Here is a 26,096-nt window from a genome sequence, read left to right as displayed (position 1 = left end):
AAAGAAAAGATTCCAAAATAATATGATTCAACCTCAAACCCTTTTGAATGTAGCAGATAACAGCGGAGCCCGAGAATTGATGTGTATTTGAATCATAGGGGCTAGTAAACAACGATATGCTCATATTGGTGACATTATTGTTGCTGTAATCAAGAAAGTCGTCCCAAATACACCTCTAAAAAGATCATAAGTGATCAGAACTGTAATTGTACGTACTTGTAAAGAACTCAAACGAGAAAATGGTATGATAATACGATATGATGACAATGCTGCAGTTGTTATTGATCAAGAAGGAAATCCAAAAGGAACTCGAATTTTTGGTGTGATTTCCCGAGAATTGAGACAGTAAAATTTCACTAAAATAATTTCATTAGCACCTGAAGTATTATAAGATGAGACTGTGAGATAGTTATAGTATTTGAATGAAATTAATTAGTAGATTGTGTATCACGTATATACCTTTTAAAATTAATAACTATTTAATAAATTAATAAAAAAAAAGCATGTTGATTAGATCAAAATGAAAAGTATCCAATAATTTTCGTTTATCATGGGTAAGGACACTATTGCTAACATAATAACCTCTATTCGCAATGCTGACATGAATAGAAAAGAAATGGTTCGAATACCATCTACTAACATCACCAAAAACATTGTTAAAATACTTTTACGAGAAGGTTTTATTGAAAACATAAGGAAACATAGGGAAAGCAACTTAACATGTTTACTTCCATTGTGGGTAATGTTTTTAGATTCAAGGTTGTGCGTGCTCTACGTCTGGAGGATTTGCGAATCCCTACTGCTTATATTAAAACTTTCCAAGGCCCGCCTCATGGTATCCAGGTTGAAAGAGATAAATTGAACAAGTACGATCGCCCTCATTCCTAGTAGTATCAATGATACAAGTTAGATCAGGCTAGGACTAATCTAGAAGATCAGTAGTCGGGACTAGTTGCTTCCCTTCCAATTGCTTCCTCAGATTCTGGATCCCTCTCTCAGGTTCGTCGATCCTCTCGACCTTTCCCATTGCAGAATTTGAGTCTTTAGAAAGAGTTTTTCTCAAGAGAGCTTACCTCATGTCAGTTCAATCTTCTCATTCACCCTGAATCATTTGCTTCAGCCTGAAATCATTCTTGAGAGATGCTATGCAGGAAGAAGGAAAAAAAGAAGAAAGAAGACTGAACTGAGTCTTATTGCCGAAAACAAGCCATTGGCTGCAAGTAGATTTACAAGATCAAGCATAAAGCATATGGCTCGCGTCAGAGATACAAAGCTAGCTAAAGGATTCCTTCCAAAATCTTGAGTCGACCCCCTTAAAAGATAGGGGAAAGATTTGCCCGCTAAAACACCATTCGTGGCATTCTTGCCTTGGCTGCAATCAAAATGCCCTGATTTCAATCAACTTGACGTGAAGAATGCCTTTCAACAAGATAAGGGAAGCGGGGAACCGCAAGAATATCTTTCTATTCAGCCTCCTCTAACTCCAGGCTGATCTTCTCCTAGGAATCCTATAACTTGTTTGTTGGTATGCAAGCTCAAGAAAGCTATTTACGGATCTATATGCTTCGATTGGCTAAAGCATGCACCAAGAGCTAAGAATGGGGTTGAATACAAGTAATGCTTTAGAATTTATAATCAATCCTAAAGAAAGGAAGCATAAAGGGTAGATGGGACAGCCCTCAGGGAAATTGAACAATAAGGTGTTCTACACGATTACGGGTTAGATGTCTAATTTTTCAGGCAGTAATGATAGTATCTTGTACCTGAACCGGTGGCTCACTTTTTCTAAGTAATGGGGAAGAGAACCGAAACATGCCACTGAAAGACTCTACTGAGACGACCCTATGAAGCTTCACTGTTCCCTGGGATTGGCTTTGTGCCTTTCCCGCGCAGCTTAGGTGGAGGGCGAAGAAGGCCCCCTTCCGAAGGGCCCGAGCCATCAGTGAGATACCACTCTAGAAGAGCTAGAATTATAACCTTGTGTCAGGACGTCTCAACTCGGGAGGAAGAACAGGTAATAGACATAAAACCATCCATTCGGGTTCTATATTTGTTCGAATAAAATGCTTAGTTAATTCCATACGTCTAACCAAAAAAAAATTTCTTCTTCCAACTTTTCGATCTTCTCATTCATTACCTGCAGGTCCCTCTTCGCTTAATTCTTTCCATTCTACCAACGAATAATCTATAATAAGTCGCAAATCCAGATCGGCTAATTGTTCTCGTATAGCACCTACTCCAGTAGAAATTTCTCGATTTTGAAATCTATCGAAGCCTTGGGTAGTAAAAAACACAGAGTCAAACTCATTGTTCAACCTTTTTCTATTATTGCTTCTGGATCAGGATGTAATTTCTCTTTTCATGAGAGTTTCAACCATGAATTAGTGGCATTGCATTCCTTCCCTTTTTTCTATTCTTCTTAGAGGTATAATCTTGGGGGGTTCCCGGAAAGTCTTCAGTTGTCGCTACCCTGGACACAGAATTCCATTTTAGACTATAGCTCCTGGAGATGTCCTGGTTAAATGAAACTGAGGACATACAGCAAGAGAACAGCATAAAATAGAGCTTTATCCTGGGATGGGATTTCCCTGCCACTACCCAGCATCAAATGAATTAGATGTATCCCTCTAGCATACTGATGATTAGTACGAAAAGGTGTTGAGTACTTTTAGCCGCTGTCCTGCATCAAATGTACTTTAGTATCCCTCTTGTCTAGTAACTAGAGACCGACATTGGTTATACCTAGGGGTTGAGGATCACTTCATACTCTATGTTGTATAACCTTTGTTCCCCTAAAGAAGGTGAGGAAGTTGGGAGTACTTTATACTCTATCTTGTATAACCTTTGACTCTAAAGGTGGACAAAAAGAGGGGTGTACCTTTTTTCTTTTCGATCTGCTACTCAACCTGTGTTCTGTTACAGCTTTTCCTAGCGCTTCCAAAGCTTATATCTGTAGACTTTGAAGCCAATTGCCATCCATAAAAGCATCCCGCTCTCTTTTCTGACTCATATGCATCTCAAAATTGACAAAGCAAGGGTTAACGTTGTGTAGTCAGGAATGGAATAGAGTGGTAACGGCTAATAGCTGCCTATTCACTCAACCTTCTTTAAAGGGCTTCCCTTTTTTCATTTCCTTGTTTTGTCTGTTAGGTTCCCCATATTACGAGTTACTATCAAAAATCCTAAAGTGGAAAGCCTTCTCCTGCATCTACAGAATCTTCCCATGATCCATTTCATCAGCCCAAGTCACTGAGAATTTTCCTTCGCGGGTCACTCGTTCCCAGAGACAAACCCCGACTCAAATGCCTTTGCGACCAAAATCTACCCCAACAAGGAAGTGATCCTGCATCCTTCAAGAATTCCAGGCTAGGAGCCTTGATCACAAATTCTCCCCAAAGAAAGGAGTCGGAGTCCGGCCCTGTCAGAAAATGACTCAGTCTCCTAACCGAGGTCTACGTCAGAATCATCTGAAGCTAGCTCATTCCCTGAACAACTTTGGGTAGGAGAGTAGGAAGGAGTATTCCCCGCAATGACTACGACCGATTCATCTCGACGTCTCTTCCGTCATAAAGAGTGGAAGAACAATTGACGGAAATAGGGCATCCTTGGCACAAGAAAATGAGATTGACGCACAAAGTTCCTCCACCGAGATTGCTGCCCCCAAAACCCAATGAAATGCAGTCTATCAGCCCCCAAAATTGGAATGGTATCAAAAAGAAGTTGGCTGCTCTGGAAACACTGATAGCTACCTCCACTCTTTTCACTTCTGCACCTCCCGCTTTTCCGACTGAGATTCCAGCTGCACAAGCAAGAGCACCTGCACCAGCTCAGGAAGGTCCATCTACTTCCGCACAGTTTGTCACTGAGGAAGAATTTGATGAAACACGGAGTTTCAAAACCCCAAAGAAAGAAGGAAGAATCCAACCTTATCACAGTCCATGTATCCTCCATATCATGAAACCGTGTTCCTTATCCACCAGGGTACCAAATCCCACCATTTTCTATCTTTAATGGGAGAGGTTACCCTAAAAGACACTAATCTCATTGCATTACCGCTTGCCGGGACACTACCACAAAATGGGTCTTTTCCATTGATTGAGACAATTTCCCCTTTCCTTGGTCCTGCCTACGAGTGGTATGACAATCTCAGGCCCAGGTCCATATCAAGCTGGAAAAAGATGCAAAGGGCTTAGGCAAGCACTCGGGTGAGTGGATCCGCTTAAGAAAGCAAATCAAACTATAATGTCTTCAAGCTCCCCCTTCACCAAACAAAGGCTGATAAAAAGACCACCGAGTTTTCGGAAAGTGGTTGGTTCAGGCCAAACAAAGACCGTTCTTCTCCAAGAAAGAATAAATCTCCTTTTTTCTTTTAGCATTCTCTTTGAAAAGGACTTGATTTTGATTCTTGGATGACTGACTGCAGCAATTGGAAAGAAAACGGCTCTTTCTGATCCAATTGGTTCCTTTGATTTGTGCTAAAAAAAAGAGATTTGTTTCCTTGTTTGATTTTAGGAAGAGACAAAGAGGTTAGTTTCGGGGCGGGGGAATCATCCACCTTTTCCGAGATTAGTCCGGTCTTGACAAAGAGAAATTTTCATTCAAAGCGATTCCTTGTTCTTACGAATCCCAGTTTCCACTAGTAAATCAAGAAGGTGGACAGACTCTCTGGAGAAGAAAAGACTGTGACGGTCAGAAGAAAGAGCTCTTACCTCCGATCGGGTCTTGGGCTAGTATTCTTTCATGGAATTCCATCTCTTGTTTGACGAGATCTTTGGAGTTGCTAAATTCTTTCCATTCTCATCGAAACCGAAGACATGCAAGAACCACTTTTTCTATTGTGATTTTGCAGGAGAAGAATTCTGATTAACCAGGCCTGAAGCGAAGGACGGGCATCAAAAGTCTTGGTTTCAGAAGCTGTAATCTTTATCTGCATCAATCGACTCGCACAAAGACTCCTAAATCAATCCCGAGCCTTTTCTTCCACCTTTCCTTATAAGAGAAACTTGTTCAAAGATGACTCCTCGAGAATTACAAAAATAGAAGTTCGATTCTTTCTTTTATATTTCTTCTCAAGAAGAAAATTCGGTCAATTCCTTTAGAGCTGCTTTACCGAGTGAAAGGAAAAGAGATTCTTTCTTTTTCTATTTCTTCAAATCAGAATTGATCGAGAGGAGCGACTTTCCCATATTATGTTCTGCTGGCTATCTTCTACAAATTTACTCATCAAAACCAACCGCTTGGAATAATAAGTACAACGCGGTCTTGTCCTTCATCCGTGCTTCTTTCTGCTTCGTGATGTCATTTACTCTCATGTCTTTGATTTGCTCCGGTTCTGTGTAACCTTCTAAAACCACGTCCCATACATCTTGCTCTTCGAGCAAGGCTTGCATCTGAATGCTCCATCCAATTGTTTTTGTTTGACTTCACCAGACGTGGCAGCGGTACACCACCCAATGACATCTTCCCGGAACCCACCATTGATTTTTGGCTCTGATACCACTTTGTTTGTTGGAGCAAGGTCAAATTTGGATGGAAAGGGGGCAGAATTCTCTCAACACTCAAATCTGTCTTTTTGGAGAAAGAGATGTATTCTCCTCTAAAGTTAAATTGATTATCAAATCTTTACATAGGTGATCCTTATATAGGACTTCTTTTGGAACATCCTCCATGGCCATTCATGTAACAAATCTGAAATAATGAATCTACCTAATAAATCTACTAATCATTCATGATCGGTCTACCCAATGTCTAGGGTTCCAATCCTTGTGAGTGTGAAAGTCTGCAAAGTGAGAAGTAGTTCATATTATTCCATAAAATTGCTTCTTTCTATAGAGGTCTCATTCGGTCCAACAATGAGGAGTTGGTGCATTGCAGTAGGTTCGAGCCCTGAGGAAGCACTCTGCGAGGAAGGTCCAGGGGAACGAGGAAGGCGAAAAGAGGGGACTGCGCGCTTTTCCTTTTCTCCCTATCTTCTCGGTGGAAAGACGTACGTACTACTTGCTTACCCAAGCACTTGGGTCTTTATGGGTTCGGTAAGATGAGTACTTTAAAGTCAGGGCTTTTCGATGTCTCAAGGTCAATTGTGCTAGCATCTCAGAAATCTCATCTAGTTGATGGATAACTGTTATAAAGTTGCCAAATTGCCAAGGCTGGAGCCATTAGCTGATGGTTAAGGTTAAATACTGTGGACTTCTTCTTGTCCCCCTCCCCTCATAAAGAGGGTTCATGCTGCCTCGGGAACTGGCGTTCTAGGCCATTGAAGGGTAAAGTCTCCCAAGCACCTCGTATGGTAAGCTAGGATTGGAAAAAGTAGGTAATTCAGGCGTAGGCGCAACTCACCATTTCAGCGTACCGTCCCTTCTTCTCACTAAGCCATTTCGTACCCGCGTTTGAATGAAATTTGATTTCAAGCCTTGCCCGAGAATCTTTGCATGGGAGCACCTTGGTTTAAACTATACGCGAGTTCTAGAATAAAGAATTTGCCTGACTCTACATGCGAAAGCTTTTCCTTCTACTAGATTGAAAAATCATCCTTATTTCCTGGTCCACACCCGCACTCGCAGTCAAAGAACTGACTTAAACTTAGTGCTTGCGAGACCGAGGTTCAGGGGAAAACAGACCTACAGAAATCAGTCCAATGGAGGAGAAAGGGGGCGGGTCGCTTGTAAACCGCTGTTTCAATAGGCGACCACGGAACAATCTCGAAAGAAAAGAACCAGAATTCTTTCTACATCAGACTACTTTACCCTCGCCTGCCAGAACAAAGAAAAGACGAATTCCAATCTCCAAATCTAAGAAGATCCACACTCCTATTGAGAAAAATATCTCAACTGAAGAAATGATTTTCTTATTGAAAAAGAGGGTCGACCAGGCGTTGGCGGCTAAGGTCTCAGGACTCCTTATTTTATTGAAATTCAAAAAACAGCATTTCTTGATGAATCGAAGTTTTCTCAACTTCAAGCTGTCGAGTTCCGCCCCAAAAAAAATTCATTCAATAGGGCGAGAGAGAGAGCCTTCGCTTACCTGCTTAACTGTGCGGAAGGCATATCTTTGGCTTCCGTTGTGGATTCCTTCTTTGTTAAAAAAACCTACTTGCGACTCGACTCTTTCCTCAAGGAAAGACTTGGTCTTACCGGGCAAATTGAGTTGTCGATGCGGAATTCCCGGCTTAGCTTTCAATTTCACTTGGCAAAAGACAGACCAAGCCTTTCTCCCCTTTTTTGTATCGAATTTTTTTCTTCTTCAAGGGTCAAATAAGTTACTTTCTTTCGCCAGTCGATTCGGATGCTGAGTTTGTTTGAAAGCCTTTCGGCACTCAATGGACCGTTTGTTTAGTATTGCTTTATGAAAGCTCAAAGATCTCCTCCAAACATTTAAGTCCTCGAAGTTCTCACTCCTAAACCTGATTGAACAAGGTCAAAGAAAAAGATCAAGGTAAGACTCATTATTAATTCGAGCATATTCTTTCCTTCACCTATTTATTCTTTCACCTATTTTTGTAAACTTGGTCTCACTACTTCTCTCCTCTTCTCATCTCACAATTCCATTGCCTGAGCCTATTCATTGTTGGTCTCACAATTCCATTGCCTGATTAATTATTTTCTTTCCAACAGAAAGAGTCCGGGACTTCCTTGAGGAACCACATCTTTCTAACCCATTTCATTCGATTCGGCCCAGCTTCTTCTGATTTTCATATTGGGTTTCGGACCCTACCACTGACTTCACTTCCATTTTCGAAAAAGGCAGGGTCTGACAGCGAGGACTAAATAAGACCCCAACCAACCAACCAAAATCAAATTCGTGCAAGGCGACCCCCCCGTCTTCAATTCATTGTTTCATCATAAGACCGATCCTAATTAAATTGTGGCTGCTCAAAAGGTCATCCATTCATTCTTCTGCTTTGTGAATTTCAGAAATAGGCGTGAGGAAACTATGTTCCCTTTGTTGCAATCAGACCTTTCAGATTTTTCTTCTTTCGAACCCCATAGAATTTTGTTCTTTGTTCTTTATATTTATGAATCGTTCATTCTAATCAGTGCGATGGTCATTCTGGCTAGATCATTTTGTTCTAGGATTCTTCATCTCAATCTGTATTTGACTTTCTTGCTCTTTTGTATTTTTACTAAAGCGGAAGGAAATCGAAGAATTTCTCGGGAATCCTACCTCTTTCAGACAAGACTTGATTTTTGCTTTCTGAAGCAGACCGAGAATCAGATCCCCGTCGTTCGCCCATCAATAAATGGGGTATACCTTTTTCGGGGGGCAGCGGTCAACCATCCACATGCATTAAACTATGTGTCTCACTAAGACTTTCTAACTCGGCCATCTTGTACTCACAGGAAGAAACTTTTGAAAAAAGATGGTTTTCGTTTTCTCGTCCCGAAGACGAGGTTTTTCTTCCCTTAAAGAGTCTACAGCGCACCATAGATTGCGATTCTTCGTCTGATCTTCAGGGTAAGAGTGAGTCTTTGACAGATTTCGAGCAACCCCCAACCTTTGAACAGGATTTGCTACTGTTGGTAGATAAAGGGCTTTTCCTTTTGTGGACAGTGTGATTTGGGAGGTGACTTTCCAGTAGGGCGAGTGTCTAAAGCCCGGGTTATCTCTCATCAAAGAGAAGAATTCCTATTCTTCTCGTTCCGAAGAAACCTAAGCGATTCCTTCTCAACCTGGGCAATGCTACCTCGAGAAGTGCTCCTCTCGGTCTCACTACGACTCTCGATCAATTCCATTATAATCTTTTACAGATTTTCTCAAGGGAAAATTGAGAATAAATAGAAAAAGAAAGAAGAGAATGAAAGGAGAAGAAAGAACGAGAAAAAGAAAGAAGAGAACGAGCGAGACTGAGTGAAAGAAGGTGAAGGTGAAGGAGCAAAGCCACTCGAACCATAGCGAGAGGAGAGGAGTTCACTCTAATTCATCTTTCGAACATCCTTGAATTTGCTTACAGGAGAGTCAAAGAGCGAAATGAAAGAATAAATAGGTTTAGGGGCAGTAGTTCTCTCTCCTTCATCTTTAGTCTTTGTTTACAGTGAAAGAAAGGAAAAGAGAAAGAAGTCGAGGTAAAGCTGCTAATGAATGGATGGACGAGACTCTAAAGGTTCAGGAGCTGCAAGGAATTGGCTCTCCCTGATTTAAAACACTGTAAAGGAGATAATTCATCTTGAGTCTTGACTTGAAGGTGAAGGTAGAAGCCACGAGACCAAGTTCAATCAGGTTCCAGTTCACATGAGTGAAAGAAGGGAGAGGAGAAAGAGTTGGTAAAGAATAAATAGGTGAAGGAGCTTTAGTGAAGGGTTTCGGTTTCGTCTTTGTTTACTGTTCAATCCGATAATTGAGTATAAGGGGATAGAGGCTCCGGTTTCAGTTCAGTAGCTAATCTCATTGACTCTCCTGTAAAGGTGATTGAGCTTCTCTTTCTTTCATTCTATAAAGGTTCCGGGGAAGGAGGATCAGGAGTCTTGACTCCCTTCTTTCAAACAAAGACTATAACCTTGGTTCATGTTCCAGAGCTCTCGTGTCAAACACTTCCTCCTTTTCTGACTGATAAGGGTTACTCGAAGAGGGAAAGGAAGAAGACGAAGACAGAGTGAAAGAGGGTGAAGGAAATGGAATTTGTGAAACTTCAAGTAAAAGAGGTAAAGGGTCAGTAGTTCTGTCTCATTCATCTTTCTTACTGTCGAGGAAAAGAGTGAAAAAGAAGGATTGAATATGCTTTCCCTTACTGTTCAAGAATAGTGAAACCCGAGCTCAGTAGTTCTGTCTCATTCTTCTTTCTTCTTTTCTTTCGGTTCCAGATTGAATGAATAAGGTAAATAGGGTCAGGTCATAGAGTATAAGGTTCCGGTGAAGATAATCTCGGTGCAGTAGCTAATTCATTGAAATGCCAGGAGAGTAAATTCATGAAATCAAGTCGGGGGATGAATTAGACTAATTTCACTCTTGAACAAGCAAGGTAAGTCAAGCGGCTGGATGAGAATCAGGGAAAGCTCATTCACTTGATGGAACCGTATGGATTCTTTCCTCCTTCACTCCAAGATTGAACAAGGTAAAGTAAAGTTGTTAATGAATTGACTCTCTCTCCCTGATTTCACTCTTGAACAAGGCTGGGATTACCTCATTCCCTTCAGTTATGGTTCTTTATTCTTTCACGAACTGTATTCCCTCAAGATTCATTCGACTCAACTTTCACCTTAAACCTTTTCTTTCCTGAACCTCTTCTTCTTTCTTCTGCTTGAAAGACTCAACCGAAACAAACCCTTTTCCTTCTTTTACTCGGTAAGTAAACAGGACGGACGATTCTTCCTTCTTTCACTATCTCTTTAACTGTAAGTGTTGAAAGGAAAGACAACTCAACAAGATCAATACTCCTTATGAATGAGAGTGAATCTCCTAAACTATGAGCTTCTATACGGAACCAGAATCTTATACTTTATTACCTTCTCAGAACCTTTAACTGATTGAACTAGGTAAACTCCTTCACTTTCAGAACCTTTACAGGAAAGAAAAGAAAAGGCCATAAAATCAAGTAGATCGATCCTAACTCACAATTGAACTAGCGCAGGAATGTCACTGGCTAAAAAAAAGGGATGCCTAATAGTCAGCCCTCATCCTGAGGAGACAAGGTGTTTAACGAGAAATACGCAGAATCCGGTAGTGGATCGTCTGCTATCTGGGCAACCAGCCCAATTGGCATCGGAGAATGCAAAGAATGTGGTTCACAGTCTAGGACTGAAAGTTAGACTAAGAGAACCCCTCAGATGCAGTCCGATGCGCTTGGTCTCTAGTCTGATCTTTCTTCACTTGACAGGATGGTGGTAAGCTGAGATTCAAGTAGCCACTCAAGAAAGTGATTAGTCTTTACAGGAGATAGGGATATTGAATTTCAGATAGTGAACTCTAAACTAAGCTCCTAAGAGCCATCTCCATGCCTATCAGTGCTCTTTTTGCCCAAGGGGCTGATCATTTCTTGTTAGCTCGGCAAGGTCAACGCTAGTAGCCCGCTCTGGTTTCTTAAATTGATGTGTGGCTTACACATACTGAAATTCATGCAGGTGTGGACAAAGTTGACAGAAATCGGACCACCTACAACTTGTTAGGCTTTCCTTGTTATGTTCATAAATAGAGTGAGTTGGCTGGCACTCATAGTCTAACGTGTTTGGAGTAATCTCTTGGTTTTAAGGCTCCATGGGTGCCGTGCAACAATAAGAATAAAAAAGTCTTTCCAAGTAGAGTAGGATGACACATTAGGTTTTGAGAATAGGTCCTAACTAATGAAATGGAAGCCCTTTTCACTATGTCAAACTTTCCACATGGCTGTTGACCTTCACAGATCGTCATGATTCGCTAACACCCACCTGATTTTTTCCACCCTTTACAGATGCCTTATGTTGAATGTGCCTAAAAGTCCCAGCGGGGGTGTAAGACCAATCATCCTTATCCTATAGTTCCAACATCAACGCTAGAAGCATGCTTTCTCTTTCTGATATTAATGTGACTGCTTATGAAGACTAGGAAAGGACTCGTGGGAATAGACCCATTTATTAGGGCTTTTCTTTTTCTATGAAACCATAGCTCTAAGTGAGCTTTAAAAGCTGACCTAACCTTACCGGTAAAGGAGAGGAAAGGCGTAGGCAGGTGAGATGGATCGAAAGAAAAGCGTTTTAGATAAGTTTACAGGGAGGGATAAGGGGACCAAGGAAGAGAGCACTCCCTACTTGATACTTCTCTTTATCTTTATCAAGTATACAACGAACGTAGGAGTTAAGAGCTGGAGTTAGAGTTAGTCAAAGGATTACCATACTCTCGAACGATGGTAGAACAATAGCTAGTTTAATAAGATAGAGATGGGAAAGCCAACGGTACTACCGTAAAGGAGGATGGATTCATCACTTTGGGCCAAATCGAAAACTTAGAATGAATCGACCACTAGACATTATGCTTACGTAATTCACTCTTTTGTTTGCAGATGTAGGACTTGCTTGATAGACTAAGGAAAATGGCCACTACTACGACTTCCCCCACTACCACTAACTGATAGACCGACTAGGCGGAAAGAATCGAAATCTTCCAAGGCGAGTAGGTCGGCTAAACAAAAAGAAAAGGGCCCCATTTTCCTCGGAGGAATAGGGTTACAAACCTATTGACACAATCAAATTTTTCCTATCAATTCAATTCCAATCGTATCTTTGATATATTTGATCATATAGAATATATAAATAGTCGAAGCTTTCGTAGAGAAACCGCAGGTTCTGCTGGGGTAGCTGTTCCTCGGTATTGGTAATCAGTCTCGCTATTAACGTTCGAGCTCGCTGGGGAGTGCCTTGTAGGGAAAAAGATGTTATCTAGGTAGATAGAGAAGAAAGAATGTTGGAAAGCGAAAGCGAGATAGGTCCTTAACTGGGAGGCAGGAAGAAGACTACACGAGTGGTTCGGGAAGGAAGATTTTGAACTTTCTGGTGCCATAGCTTCGACTCCACCCCTCTAATAGTAGTGAGTCGTACCGACTAGCTCCTAGCAAGTGATTCAAGATCACAGTAATGCTTGCCAACTTTGTTGCCTTGGGTACGAATGTGATAGCTTTCTCTAGACACCATGGAAAAGATCACTGACGAGCTCAATCTTTAAGTGTGAAATTGTCAGTTTCCTCCCCTCTTTTTTAAGTTGAGAGATCATATGCGTCAACAATTCTCATTTCTTAGTTACAATAAAGAATCCCTTCTCAAGGAAGTGATCCTTGAGCCACTCATCTTAGCCAGCGGATTCCTATTCTGCTGTGCCGGTGCGCAAAGCAAGCACGCTTAGACTGCGATGTGCAATCTTTGGTCTGCCTATGCTAGATAGTATGACCTATTGTATTATTGTATTGGTATGGGTATGGCTGAAGAAGGATCCATTCTTAGTATTAGTAGTAGACCCAAGGCACGGTAACTATTCGAAATTCTCTATAAATCTCTTAGGAATGCTTCTCCTTCCCATAGTCACTAAAAGACAGTTTCTTAATTCGGAATTAAGGTAGCTTATCAGAGTTAGCTCTTGAGCGGCCTCTGCTAGGCCGGGGCCTAAGCAACCTCTATTCTGTTCTGCATTTCGTTATATTCCTTATCTTCAGCCGCTTTGCCTCTTTCATACTATTCAGAATTCCCAATCGGGTTCTTTCACTCTTATTATTCGAGAGGTTGCAATTCCTCTTTCAATTTAAGGGAGTGAATGTAGTAAATGCATAATCTACGGTGGATATGGTTTCAATATTCAAAAAAGGGCGTCTTAGGAATCGGCCTTTTTCTTTCTAAGCTATCACAGTTCAAGGTATGGCTCACGTACAACCTAAAGGCTTCTTAACCGGAAAAGAAAGTGCGGTTCTTTAGGCCAATCTTAGAAAAAGAACAAGGAGGATATGTAGCACTGTTGGATAGACCATGGCTCCAACCAGGGTGGTTCATGACTGGGCTAAAAAGAAAGTCCCAAGCGGGGAAAGGCGGGATAATGGAAGGCGTATAAAAAACTGGATTCTGCTCTACTGTGGGTGGCAGAGTAACAAGATGTGTGGGAGGAATTTTCCTAGGATTACCCAGATAAGAAGTCAACTCATTGCATTGTCGTCGGCTGTGGACGGCAACAGGTGAGGTGGTTCTCGAGAGCGCAGTCGCTCGCGCATGGATGATAACAAACGTGGTCGTTCTCTTGATAAGCTGTGAAAAGGAGACTTCCAAAGGCAAAGTGAAGGTGGCTGATTCATCACCTGTCTCTAAATCCAATTCCTTTTCTGCTTTGGAGATGGATGAAAGTCAGTGGTCGATCGACTTTGATTCTTCTGCTCGTTCCCTTCCCCCTTAGGGAAGCTAGTTTCTTGTCATCCCATCCGAAAACACCTCCTTCTCCCACAAGAGTGCTAGCCCTCCTGACTTAGCCCTAACTTCCCCCGCAATGCAATTAAAAACAACCTGAGTGATTCTTTTCACTTTTATATATTCCCAGTTTACATTTAGTTTCACTAGGGAGGGATCTTCTTTACGAATGAGCTCACGGAGAGCTCGAACTTTGGTTCCCAAGCCCTCGACAGTTCCAAATGAGGCAATTAATGGAGACCTAGGGACTGGCCAGACCCAATCTCCGCTGATAAGGAAGGTCTGGTAACACGTTTATTGGAATCCCTGAATGTTAGGCAAACCATCATCGTCATCTGATTTTGTTTCTAGCCTGTTTGGACCTTCGTGACAAAGAACAATGGAATTGATGGTAAGAGCCTTCCTTTCCTCTCGTACCTCTGCTCTCTTCCAATGACCTGTCTTCCTCTTTTTCATACCGTGATCCTTGGCTTTTGAAATAAGAGGTTGGATCGATCGGGGTCATGCGTTTTGGATACAGAAATTGGGCTTTTCCCTTATTAGTCAAGTTGCTCGAGGGCAGAAAATTGGAATACAATCTAGAGGATGTAATAGAAGAATCTATGGGTTCGTTAGGAATAGATAGTTGTTGTCTGGACATACGAGTCACAGCCGACCGGGAACCAGGAAGAGGAGAGACCAACGAAGAAGCTACTAGCTACGAGAAGGTGGAGATCCGAGAATCGTTCAAGAACGGTGAGTGAACTTCCGACGCTCTTAACTCGTCTGGTAGTCAAGAAAAAAATTACAAAAAAAATACTAAGACGTAGCCCGCAACACGATCTAGAACTTTGCTGAAGAAATCATATCGATTCGATATACAGATAGAAAGATATGAAAATCAGAAAGGAGACAGTGTTATAGATTGCAGAGGACAGAGAAGAAAAAAAAAAAAAAAAAAGAGGTCGGCCGGCGAGCGACAGAGGGTGGTGTGACAGGTGCCAGACATGCATCAACCATCGGCTGGAGCAATGCAGCTCCAGCGAAGCAACGACACGTGTCGCCTACAAAGCTGAGCCGAACCGCAAACGTGAACCGAGCCAAGCCCAACCAGACCAGCCGACCCGCGATTGGCGCACGTCCACACGTATGGTCAGCACACTGCTGGCGCGTGAGCGCGCGTGAAACGATCGTTTTGGCCCGGTTGCTCTCTGTTTGCCTGATTTTTGTCCTAGTTCCAGTTATAATACTGTTTTTACGTGAATAGGAACCTAATCTAAGGAAATCAATATTTTTGGACACCTCACGGGCAAAAAAACGCTAGCAAAAAGACACGCGTCAACCAGGTAAGTCATCACCCGATATTTAGGAAGAAATACTTGTAGGATTCGCTTGGATTGCATGCATGCTAGTACTTTTTCTTCAGATTAGCTCTCCATGTAAATTATTAGTTAGATTAATTGTTATGATTATAATGGGTGAATTATCTGAGTGTTGTTGGATGCTTTAATTGTTATGATCATGCGTTTAATTTATGTTGGAATGCGTTTAATTGAGCACAAACTTCGTGCTCTGGGTGCTTGATGGAGGTCATCGCCCCGTTGAGTCGGTATGCCTAGTTTCCATGAATTATATACTATGATGTTAGAAGACGGTTGCATGCACACTCTGTTAATTGATAGAGCCTGTTTCTATGATAAGCTTAGGGGATTACTGTTAGGAGCAATATGTCGCACTAGCCAGACTTAACTTTTTCCTAGGAACTTAGCGGTTTACCACGGCAACACAATACCTCAGGAGTGTTCATAGATTGCTAGTGTGAGAACAGTATCTATAGCTTCGTGGGAGGACCAAGAGTCCCTAATCAGTCCTTACTACTCTTAGCCATTCGCATGGGAAATGTGTCCCCATGTCGTACAGCCCATTAGCTGCATGGGAACGGGTTGGGTCGCGCCCCCATAGGGGGACTATATGGGCGTAGGGGTATTTAGCACGCCCCTAGGCTAGATACCATGTAGTCCCAGATAGCCATGTAAAGGTAACACCTCATAGAGAGATACCGATCATATTAGCTTGGCGTAAGGAACCTCTAGGCGTCTAATGAAAGGACAATGAATCGGTAAAATCCATGGGGCAAGCTCAAAGGGACTAAGGTTAGAACCAGATGTTCTCGAACTAAATTAGGAAACCGTGTGAACCTGTTGAATTAGGATGCGAAGAGAGCCTACAAGTAGGTGGCTTACTGAATATAATTTTTATACTCAATCTTGATATGTTTTCCTTTTTCAGGAGCGCGAGTTGTCGGTCAAGGGCAAGTGTGATGGAGACGGGTATTGTCACAGAGAAATGGTTGTCCTAGGGCGTCAGTCTAGTCTTTATTTTGTATTTGCATTCTTTCGAAATTTATTTCCAAACTGTCATGTGTTCTGTTTGTCTGTCGTCCAAAAACTTTATTGGAATTTAAAGATTTTCTCTATTTCATATTTAAATCACTTTGTACATTCGTGTGTTGTCATAAGTCACGGTCCGTAGTAAAATATTGGGTCGTGACACGTAGCCACCTAAGGTTGTGGTGTACGTGCTTGCTTTACTGACTACCCAAAAGATCAATGCCCACCCATAGGATGGATCCATTGTGCATGGTAATCAAATCAAACTTTCTTCTTGTGATTATCTCAATACTCTCTAGGAAGAACTAAGAGAGGAGTTCTTGCATTAAGCTCTCCCAAGTGTCCACAGTACACCGACCATCTTGAAGGTCGATGTACTTGGATCTCCACCAAAACTTTGCATCATCGACTAGATGAATTCTTGCCAGTGTAACCTTCACTTCTTATGCTACGACATTTTTGGCTTGAAAGTTTTATTCGAGGTCAAAGATAAAGTTCCCTAGAGCCTTGGCATCTCGAACCTTATAAAAAGGCTTTGGCAATGAGACCTTTATCTAGTTGAATTAGACTATAACTTAAACTAGGCTTTAATTCTCCACTTCTCTCATGGTGAGGACTTGTCTAGCGCTCAAATCCGCCACTTCATCCCTAACCACTCCAAAAGCTACTCTCAAAATTTTAGTATTTTTGAGACAATCTGAACGATCGCTTGTTGAGTATTGTCTAAGCCCTCGATATGTTCTTCCATCCAAGCAACAGAGCCCATCGAGCTATCCCCATGCTTGAGCCACTAGCAGTTGTGGCATTGACTTTTGGGGCCTTCACCCTAACCTAATTAATACATGGACATTAGTTTCTCAAGGCAACCTACCAGCTCGTTGATCTTGTCAGCTTTAGCGAAAATAAAATTTATGCGAGATTTTAGAAGCCCAATTCATCAGGAATTTCACTTAGGTAGAGTAGCTAATTTTTTATCTCTACCAATTGATTAGTCTGGGACTTGCCCAGTTCTTTTGCAGCAAACCTTTTTGTGTCCTACGATTCAAGGAGCCAACTTGGTTTTGATACTACTTATCACAATCGCACTATTGTGGCAACGGGATAGCGATTATGCGACACTTATTCTAACCCAGTGAACAAGTCATTCGTATGAAAATCATAAGAAATATACAATTCAGACGTTTGATCGAGCCTTGGCCATGTTTGGAAGAAAGTGTTTTAGAAATCATGAGGAAGGAAATGCATTGATCTTTTTTCCTTTATTTTTATTATTATTATTTTTTATTATTTTTTATTTTTTTTTTTTTTTTGTAAAAAAGCAATAGTATAGGCTAAAAGAAAATAAGCAACAACCACAACTTTGATAGCATATAATCTGAATAGGAAGAATTGATGACTAGTCACATACCTTATAGTACATTGTGAGGCATTTTAGCCCTGACGGGTGTAGACATGATTTTATTGACAGGTCATACACCCCTGTACTAACACAACAATAATATAAATGTCTATCTAACTTGAAAGTAAGTAAAGGGGTTTGGAACGGGCATGCAGCTGTGGACAACACGTCATGAACAAACATGATTGTGACATCTGACACGCCACCATAGGCAACACGCCTTGGACAAACATGACCGTGACAGTCTGCAGCTTGACTTAAGCTCACCTCGCCTTGACAAGGTATGTAAGTTGTAAGGTTAGTAGGCATGATCTCACTCATGTGAATTATATGCATATGTCAGTTACTATCTTTTGAAATAATTAGGATACAATTGGTTACAATACCTAATAACTTGGAGTTTATTGCATGATGATAGATTATGGATCCTAAAACATGAAGTGGTACTATACGAGATGGTAGAGCAGGTAGAGCCTTGACTGAGACCGACCCTGCTCAAATTCCTTATAAGGAAAGGCATGCTAAGAACAAGCGTTAGAATAAGTAGATACCATGATGCTACAATCTAGGATCAAGGCCACTCAAATAAACTAGGGTAACATAAACAGTGGAGAAAATGTCAGAATATCTAGGTGGTCAAGGGTGTTAAGATTTATGCCCTAAAGTCTCGTAATTAATTTTAATAATAACTTTGATTATTTTATTTAAAATTTAATATTATCCCATATGTGATTGACAGAGGATCATGTTTAAAAATTTCTTCCTGGCTTTCTTGCTTGCTTTCACTCTTTTTATTCATTCTCCTTCACTCACTTGTCTCTATTTCTTCATTCAAATACAAGGTAAAGCCTTTCTCCTTTACTAGCTTGCTTGAACTCAAACACTCCTGATTAATTTGACTTTACAGTTCAAGGGAGACTAAAGATTCATTCTTTCACTCAGTAAAGCTATTTGACGGTATTGAACAAGGTCAAGCTCCTTCCTTCAACTAAAAGTCAAGACTAAAGATGCTCTCCCCTTCTCCTATTGATCTTACTCTTTTACTCTCTCTTTAGGATAGAACAGGACCATTTATTGGATTTGTGACTCTATTCCATGAGCTACTGAACCAGAACGAACCTCTCTCCCCTACCCTTCCCTTATTTCAGTCGGTAAAGCTCCCAGACCCCATTTCTTTCTTTAACTCAGTCTTGAACTCAGGAAAGCATAGGAAATGACTTGACTCTCCCTTATCAGTAAACGAAAGACTCAACGGAACAAGATGCATTATCCTTAACTACTGCCCCTTACTTAACCCTTCTCCTTCTTTCACTCTTGAACTCGGGAATCGGTGGGATTTCCTTATTTTATTGTATTGGTCTCACAAGCAGCACTAAGTTTAAGTGTCATTTATTAGCTCAGATAAAGAAGAGAAGATGATCGTAACCCTGCATTGGCCTGGCCTTCAAAGACTCTTTTCCTCTCCCTCCTGTAACAAGGATTCATGGGACTGATTTCACTCTTGAATTAGGTAAAGCAGTTGGCTGAAAGGTCAAGCAAGCTCATTCACCTCTCCCTGCTTGAACTGTAAACTACTGAACCTATTTATTCTGGACCAGCTCTTTCTCCTTTCTTTCTTCACTCTCCTAGACTCAAGCAAGAAAGATGAACTCGACTAACTGCTTGTTCAGTTAGTGTTTCTTATTTTGAGGAAGTGATTGTTAACCTTTGCCTGATTTCACTCTTTCCGTCGGTAATCGGTAATAGGTTTTCTTTCCTCCTTTCTTTCTTCACTCTCCTGCCTGGCCCTATAAGAAAGACTCATTCTCCTATTTATTCTTTCTGTAGGTCCTTTGCTCCTTCCCCTTCCTAAACTGTCAAAGAGAAAGCCAAAAGAAAAGATCCATTCTCTTCTCCTTCAGCTCTCCAACTATCAGTCTGCTTCGCTCCTTCTTGATTTTATTGTATTGGTCGAGTTGCTCCGCTCATTTTCCTTCTTTCACTCTTTTACTCGGGAAAGCTATTTGAATGAAGAACCTGAACCGTAACCTGATTTCACTCCTTTTCCTCTGCCTGAACTGTCAAAGAGAAAGAACTACTCTACTTAGAGGCATTCTTCTTTTCTTTCTTTCTGGCTGGGGACGGGACTAGCTTCTCTTCTCATGTGGGTTCATTAGCTAATTAATAGAATTCCTCTCCCCCTATCGGTTATCGATCTCGTTGCTTTCTTCGCTCCTCTTCTTTTCTTTTCTTTATTCTTTTCCTCGGTAACCTCTTAAACTCAATCACCTAGGCTGGGCTCGGCTCCTTCCTTGGGCTCTAAATGTTATCCTTCGTCGGGCAATTGATTAATATGAAGTAGAATCTCATAAAATATTAATATGAGTAATTTTATGAGATTCAAATTGATTAATATGAAGGAATCAGGTTACGACGAAGGAACCTCGTTCAATCAAAGGAAATATTTTCCTTGGGATCAATTGCCCGACGAAGAAATCAATTGCTCGAGGTTCAAATTTTTGCTTAGGATGTACTACAGTTGCATAACACTTGCAACCAAAAACTTTAAGATGGTGAAATGTAGGTGGTCGTTTGTAGAGTGCTTCAAAGGTTGTCTTGTTAAATAACAATGGTGATGATGTTCTATTTATAAGATAAACAGTAGTTAAAATGCATTCTCCCAAAAATTTAAGTGGAACCTGTGACTAAAAAAGAAGAGACCTGGCTACATTTAGAATATGACGATGCTTACGTTCTAGACTTCATTTTGTTGTGGAGTATAGACACAAGTGCGCTGAAATTCAATGCTAAAAGAAGGAAAAAATGGTTGCAAAGATAGAAACTCAGTCTCATTGTCTCATCTAACTATATTTTAATAGTAGTATGAAATTGAGTTGAAATATGTAATAGCCCAATAAATAAATAAATAAATAAACAAATAAAAAAAATATTATAAACAAAAAATATTATTATGTAAAAAAAAAAAAATAATAATAATAAATTAATAAATAAGAAAATAAAAACAATTATTCCCTCGTTCCTCTCCATCAAATGTAGTCACTTTCCCAATAATCTCTCCCCAACACACCTCACAGTTCCTCCATAATGAAACAGAAATGAAAAATGAAAGATTTTGAGAAAATAGAAATGCCTCACATCAAATTTATAGGAGATGGGTTTATAGAGATGATCAAGATTTACATGGGAGAGAGATTTGAGGTTTATCTGTAATTTATATCTCAGATCTCCTTTTCTTTCATCAAATTATTTAGTTTTTTTTAGCAATTTACCTATTAGAAAGATACATCATGATAAAAAACAATAGAATCTATCAAATTGGCCAAAAGTAATTGCTAACCTAATTGAGAAGGTAACCAACAAAAATATAAAAAAAAGGTTTAAACATATTTAACAGAATTTCTTCTCTCCTGCAAAAACAAACACAAAAAGGTTCAAGATATAGTTTTGCTAGTAAAAGATATTTTGCTAGAAAGAGATTGCATTTGAAGAGGTCAATAGTTTTCCTTTTTATTTTATTTAATGATATTAAAAGTGGTAAGAGACAGGGAAGGAAGATTGTGAATATAATCGAAGTTATCTAGAAAATGTTAAAGGGTTTTAAACACCGTAGGAAAAAATAGAATATTTGGAAAATTTTAATGGGTATTAAATGGTTTGAATGAAAATAATACTATAACAAACATATATAAACATTTCAAGACCTAACTTAGGCAAAGACTCTAACGTTCGCATAAAGTATAACACAGATCAACATAAATTAAAGAAACAATTTTGTAGAAATTCAAACTTGAAACTGATGTCATGAGCTCACATAGGTTGACTTGGATTTCAATGGACTTTCATTAAGGATAACGACGGAACATCAACCTAAGCTAACCAGGTAAGTGACCTTACTATCGGCATGATTATATTTGTTGTTGACACGTGCCCCGTGGTTCTGCACGTGTCATATATATTGATATGTGTGAATTGTTTATGGATCAATATGCTTCTTATTTGTTAGGTATATGATATAATATGTGAATAGTTTGATAATAATTACGGTACGATGTGTTCAATGATATGTTTGAGATAGGATACGAGAAGGATGCCCAAAACGAAATGTAACGATAGGAGTAAAATACGTTCATGAAACGTTAAGGTTAGGTTACATATCGTAGTGATATGGATAAGAGAGATTGATGGAAGACTACAGTTAGGCTACGGGTAGAAAGGGATAGATTTGTGATAGATTGATAGAACGATAGCGTTAGGTTATGTTCTTATGATGATATGATTGAGGTACGTTCACGTAATGATATGTCTGTGATAGGTATAATAATGTTACGGCTATGATAAGTTCGAAAACGATACGTCTTGTTTATGATATGACACATTGTGATGCAATATATCATGATATGATGTATATATGATGAAATGTTATGTTAAAAGCATAGAACGTTATGTTAGGCCTCTTAAATTGTGAGTATACAGCATGATATGAATGACATGAAATTACGATAAATGGCATGAAATATAACCCTGTTAGAATTATGTATGATTTGAGAACTGAAGAATGAGAAACAATATGATATGAATGATGAACGATATCTGAAACGATATGAAAAATGATATGATATGTACATAATGCTAACGGGGTTGTATTAAAGGATAATGAAAATGGAAAAGTTTTGAGATCTCATGCATTATGTGTGCTCATGCATTTGAGGGGATACCCCTATCCCATCATGAGGGTACGGACGCGTACATCCAATGGAAGGACAATGATCGTTATGCTTTGCATAGCGCTACTGTGACAGTTACTAGTTCTAACGGGTTTTGGCATAAGGGGCTCCCAGGGTAAGCCCACCGGACAAGGAAAGTGGCCCAGTGGTGTGTGAACTAGCTGGTGAGCCCATACTCGCACGTATGGGCTATGTGTAGAGTATATGGTACACGTCCAAAATTACCCGTTAGGACAACACCCTAGAAACGAAACGAAACGAAACGAAAGATAGGTCCCATCATTACATTGCATGTGATTTTTGCATTTAACACCAATAGTGGGGTCACTTACTGAGTATTTCTTTAAATACTCAGCCATGTGCTACTACATTTTTTCAGGTTAAGGCAACGCATTCCTGTACGGCTGACGACGACATCGTAACTCGAGACCATGACACATGAATAAGGTAGTGATATTTATTTTCTTAGACTTAGGCTAGACTAGGATGTTTTTAACTTAAACTTTTATTCATTTTATTTAGTCCTTTGTTGTGTCTTTTTAAAGATGTTTTCAAAACACGTAAGTTCATGGTTGTGTTTTAAGATAAAGATTATGTTTTATGGAATTTAAATGAAGTCTTCCGCATTCAATGTTTATGGTACGTATACAGTAGCGATCTTAAATTAAGTAGAAAATTTCGGGTTGTTATATCTTATTTGTGTTGCATAAGAAAAACCCAAGTACATCGAGTAAAATCATCAACAACAATGAGAAAAAAACACAAACTAGAATGGGTTGGAATTTTATGTGGTCCCCAAATATTACAATGTAACAGATCAAAGACAAAATGAGTCGTTATTGAACTTTTTGGAAAAGACAACCTAGTTTATTTTTCTAATGAGCAAATACTACAATTATGAGAAAGAGTAGCATTATTAAGATGCAATTGATGAGCTAGAAATTTAAAACGAGGAGAAGGATGACCATAAGTGTAAATTCCACAAATCAAATGACTGAGATACTTGATTTGCTGAAGATTTGATTGAAGATGAAGAAATATGATAGAGACCTCCGAATTGTTTACCCGAGCCAATCATCTTCCCCATAGCCAAGTCCTGCATAATACAAGAATCAGGATAAAAGGTCACATAAGATTTTAAGTCATTGGTAAGTTTGCTGATGGACATTAGGTTTAAATTGAATGAAGGCACACATAAAACATTGTTTAATTTAAGGTCAGGATTAAAAGAAACATTTCTAGTATGTGACACATGTGCTATCTCTCCATTAGACAAATTTATTGTAGGTATGGTGGTAGCCTTTGGTTCAGTCATAACAGAAATTTTGGATACTATATGATCTGTAGCTCCACTATCGAGAATCCATGGATTAGAACTCGTAAAGTTAATAGATAATGCAGGTACTGGAAACAAACCTGCAACATTGATGTTATTATCAGAATTACCAAAAGAACGATGATTGAGTGCAAATAATGCTTGTACAATCTGTTGTAATTGCTCAGAAGAAAAATTTGGGATGAAATTAGGTGACTATTCTTTTGTATTCAACTGAGAAACATCGGCCATATTTGCAGATGATCGATATCCACGATTGTTGCGTTGATTGATTTGTACTGCCCTTCTAGAATTATTTTTATGTTGACATCGATCTTCTGGATGTCCCCTTCTATCACAAAATTTACAGAGAAACTTAAGGAATCGACACTCATCAATTGTATGACCACTTTTATTACAGTGTTCACATGATTTATCCTTGACGAATTTTGAATATGTTGTTTTCTTCTGGACTGTTGATGCAATCGAGAAATTCTTAGTAGGTTCAGAAGTTACCTGAAGTTGCATCTCTTCTTGTACAAGCAATGAATAGGCTTGCCTCACTTTAGATAATGGAGTCATCATCAAAATGTTAGTTCCACCTTTTTATAAGACTCATTGAGTCCCATGAGTAGTTGCATCAACTTGTCTTCTTCTCGTTGATCAACATGTATTTGACGTTGATTACAGGTAAATGGTATGTTGTATGCTTCCAATTCATCCCAGAGTGCTTTGAGCTTGGTGAAATATAATGACAGTGTCATGGTTCCCTGTGACATCATTACTATAGACCTTTGTATCTGAAAAATTGTTGGAACATTCTTTTGTGAGAATTGATCATGAAGATCAACCCACACTTCATGAGCTATCTTGGCGTGAATAATACCCTCAGCGATATCTGCTTCAACTGAATGAGTTAACCAAGATATTATCATACTGTTGCACTGACTCCATAGTTCAAATTTGATTGAATTTGCATCTTGAGACGGTTCTTCAATTGTACCATCAATGAAGCCAATTTTCTTTTTGGCAATAAGAGCATGCATAACTGATTTACTCCAGGATTGATAATTTGTTCCATTTAATTTGATTGGAACAAATGAATATCCTGGCTAATCAGAGTGATGAATATAATAAGGATGCGTTAAATAAACATCGGAAATTTTGAAGCTGGATTTGGCTGATTTTGCTATAGAGAAAATTTTGATATTTAAGAATACCAAGATCGGTGCTCTGATACCATGTTAAGAATGAGAAATAGAAATAGAATTGGGAAGGTATGAATTATCATTGATATTGATATCCTTTAAATAGGATACAAGCTAGTAACTATAAGTACAAATGAGGAAAATATAAAATAATTAAATATTGATAATAAAATAAAATATACTCTAAATCAAATCATAAATAAAGAATATTAAGATATAATATCTAAGATATATTCTATAAATAATATATACTCTAATATCTAAGTGTCGCAAAATCGCTATCCCGCTCCACAAGAATGTGATTGTGATAAGTGGTATTAGAGTCAAGTTGGCTCCTTGAATCGTAGTACACAAACATGTCCACTACAAAACAATTGGGCAAGTCCTGGGCTAATCAATTGATAGAGATCAAAAATTAGTTACTCTACCTAAGTTGTTCCTACAAGCACGATACTTAGTAGGTATATTTATAAATTCACCCCGTTTTCTCTTCTTTTACAGATGTTCGCAGGTTGCAGGTCAAGGTGGAGGAGTCTTCCAGAGCTATGCAATCAAAGTGGGGGTTGTTATAGAACTTTTGTCTTTCTTTCTATTTTTGAGTCTTTGTATTTGATTTTTTTTAGTTGTATCCCAATCCATTTTTCCCTTTATAATAAATTTAATATCTTGTAATTGTATTTTAAATGTGGTAGTGTTTAACTTAATTTTATTTTAATTCTGCTTATGCATTTTCTTATTTTATTTTGTTTTACTTATATTTTTATTTGTTTTTGGTTTCGTCTTACTTTCGATCCAAGCTTCGAAGTCTCAGAATTCTTGTCATGACACCTTGGATTTTCGATACAAGGAATAATACAAAATTATGAATAAAAGAATTATTAAATAATTAATTATAAGATTTTAGGGCATAAATTCCAACCATGGGAGACTTTAAGTGAGGGGACAACAAATACAGTCACTGGTCCTCGTCTTGCTTCAAATACAATGTGGTCTATCGAGTATCTGAATACCCACACACGGTGGATCTTCATGCCTTCCAAGCCAAAGCGTCGAAAACCCTGCATTGGGGGCCTTAAAGTACATATTTGCTTTCCACATAAGAGTGGGAGAGACAAAAGAGTCAATAGAATGAGATCTTATGTACATTGAGGACTAGTCTAACCATAGATCAGCCAAGCGCACAATGGTCGACTCTAGAGCTACGCACAACTTTATGATAGAGACCAAAGAAAAG

General features: G+C 39.4%; 1 protein-coding gene and 1 long non-coding RNA gene across 2 annotated transcripts; both read right to left on the bottom strand.

Moving 5' to 3' along the window:
* Positions 1 to 10,219: 10,219 nt before the first annotated feature.
* Positions 10,220 to 18,684, bottom strand: LOC111472208. The gene is made up of 3 exons (XR_002715377.1): positions 18,605 to 18,684; positions 12,136 to 12,139; positions 10,220 to 10,233 (listed from the first exon to the last, which is right to left on the bottom strand). It is a non-coding gene; the product is annotated as an uncharacterized LOC111472208 (long non-coding RNA).
* Positions 18,685 to 23,400: 4,716 nt separating this feature from the next.
* Positions 23,401 to 24,700, bottom strand: LOC111472218. Its single transcript, XM_023117857.1, has 4 exons — positions 24,343 to 24,700; positions 24,171 to 24,256; positions 23,756 to 23,825; positions 23,401 to 23,435 (listed from the first exon to the last, which is right to left on the bottom strand). The coding sequence occupies exons 1-4, from the start codon at positions 24,698 to 24,700 to the stop codon at positions 23,401 to 23,403; spliced, it is 549 nt and encodes a 182-aa protein (XP_022973625.1).
* Between the last annotated feature and the right edge of the window lie 1,396 nt (positions 24,701 to 26,096).

This window comes from Cucurbita maxima, unplaced genomic scaffold (assembly GCF_002738345.1).
Source record: "Cucurbita maxima cultivar Rimu unplaced genomic scaffold, Cmax_1.0 Cma_Scf00068, whole genome shotgun sequence".
In the NCBI taxonomy this organism is placed as follows: domain Eukaryota; kingdom Viridiplantae; phylum Streptophyta; class Magnoliopsida; order Cucurbitales; family Cucurbitaceae; genus Cucurbita; species Cucurbita maxima.
This window is presented reverse-complemented; position numbering and strand designations above follow the sequence as displayed.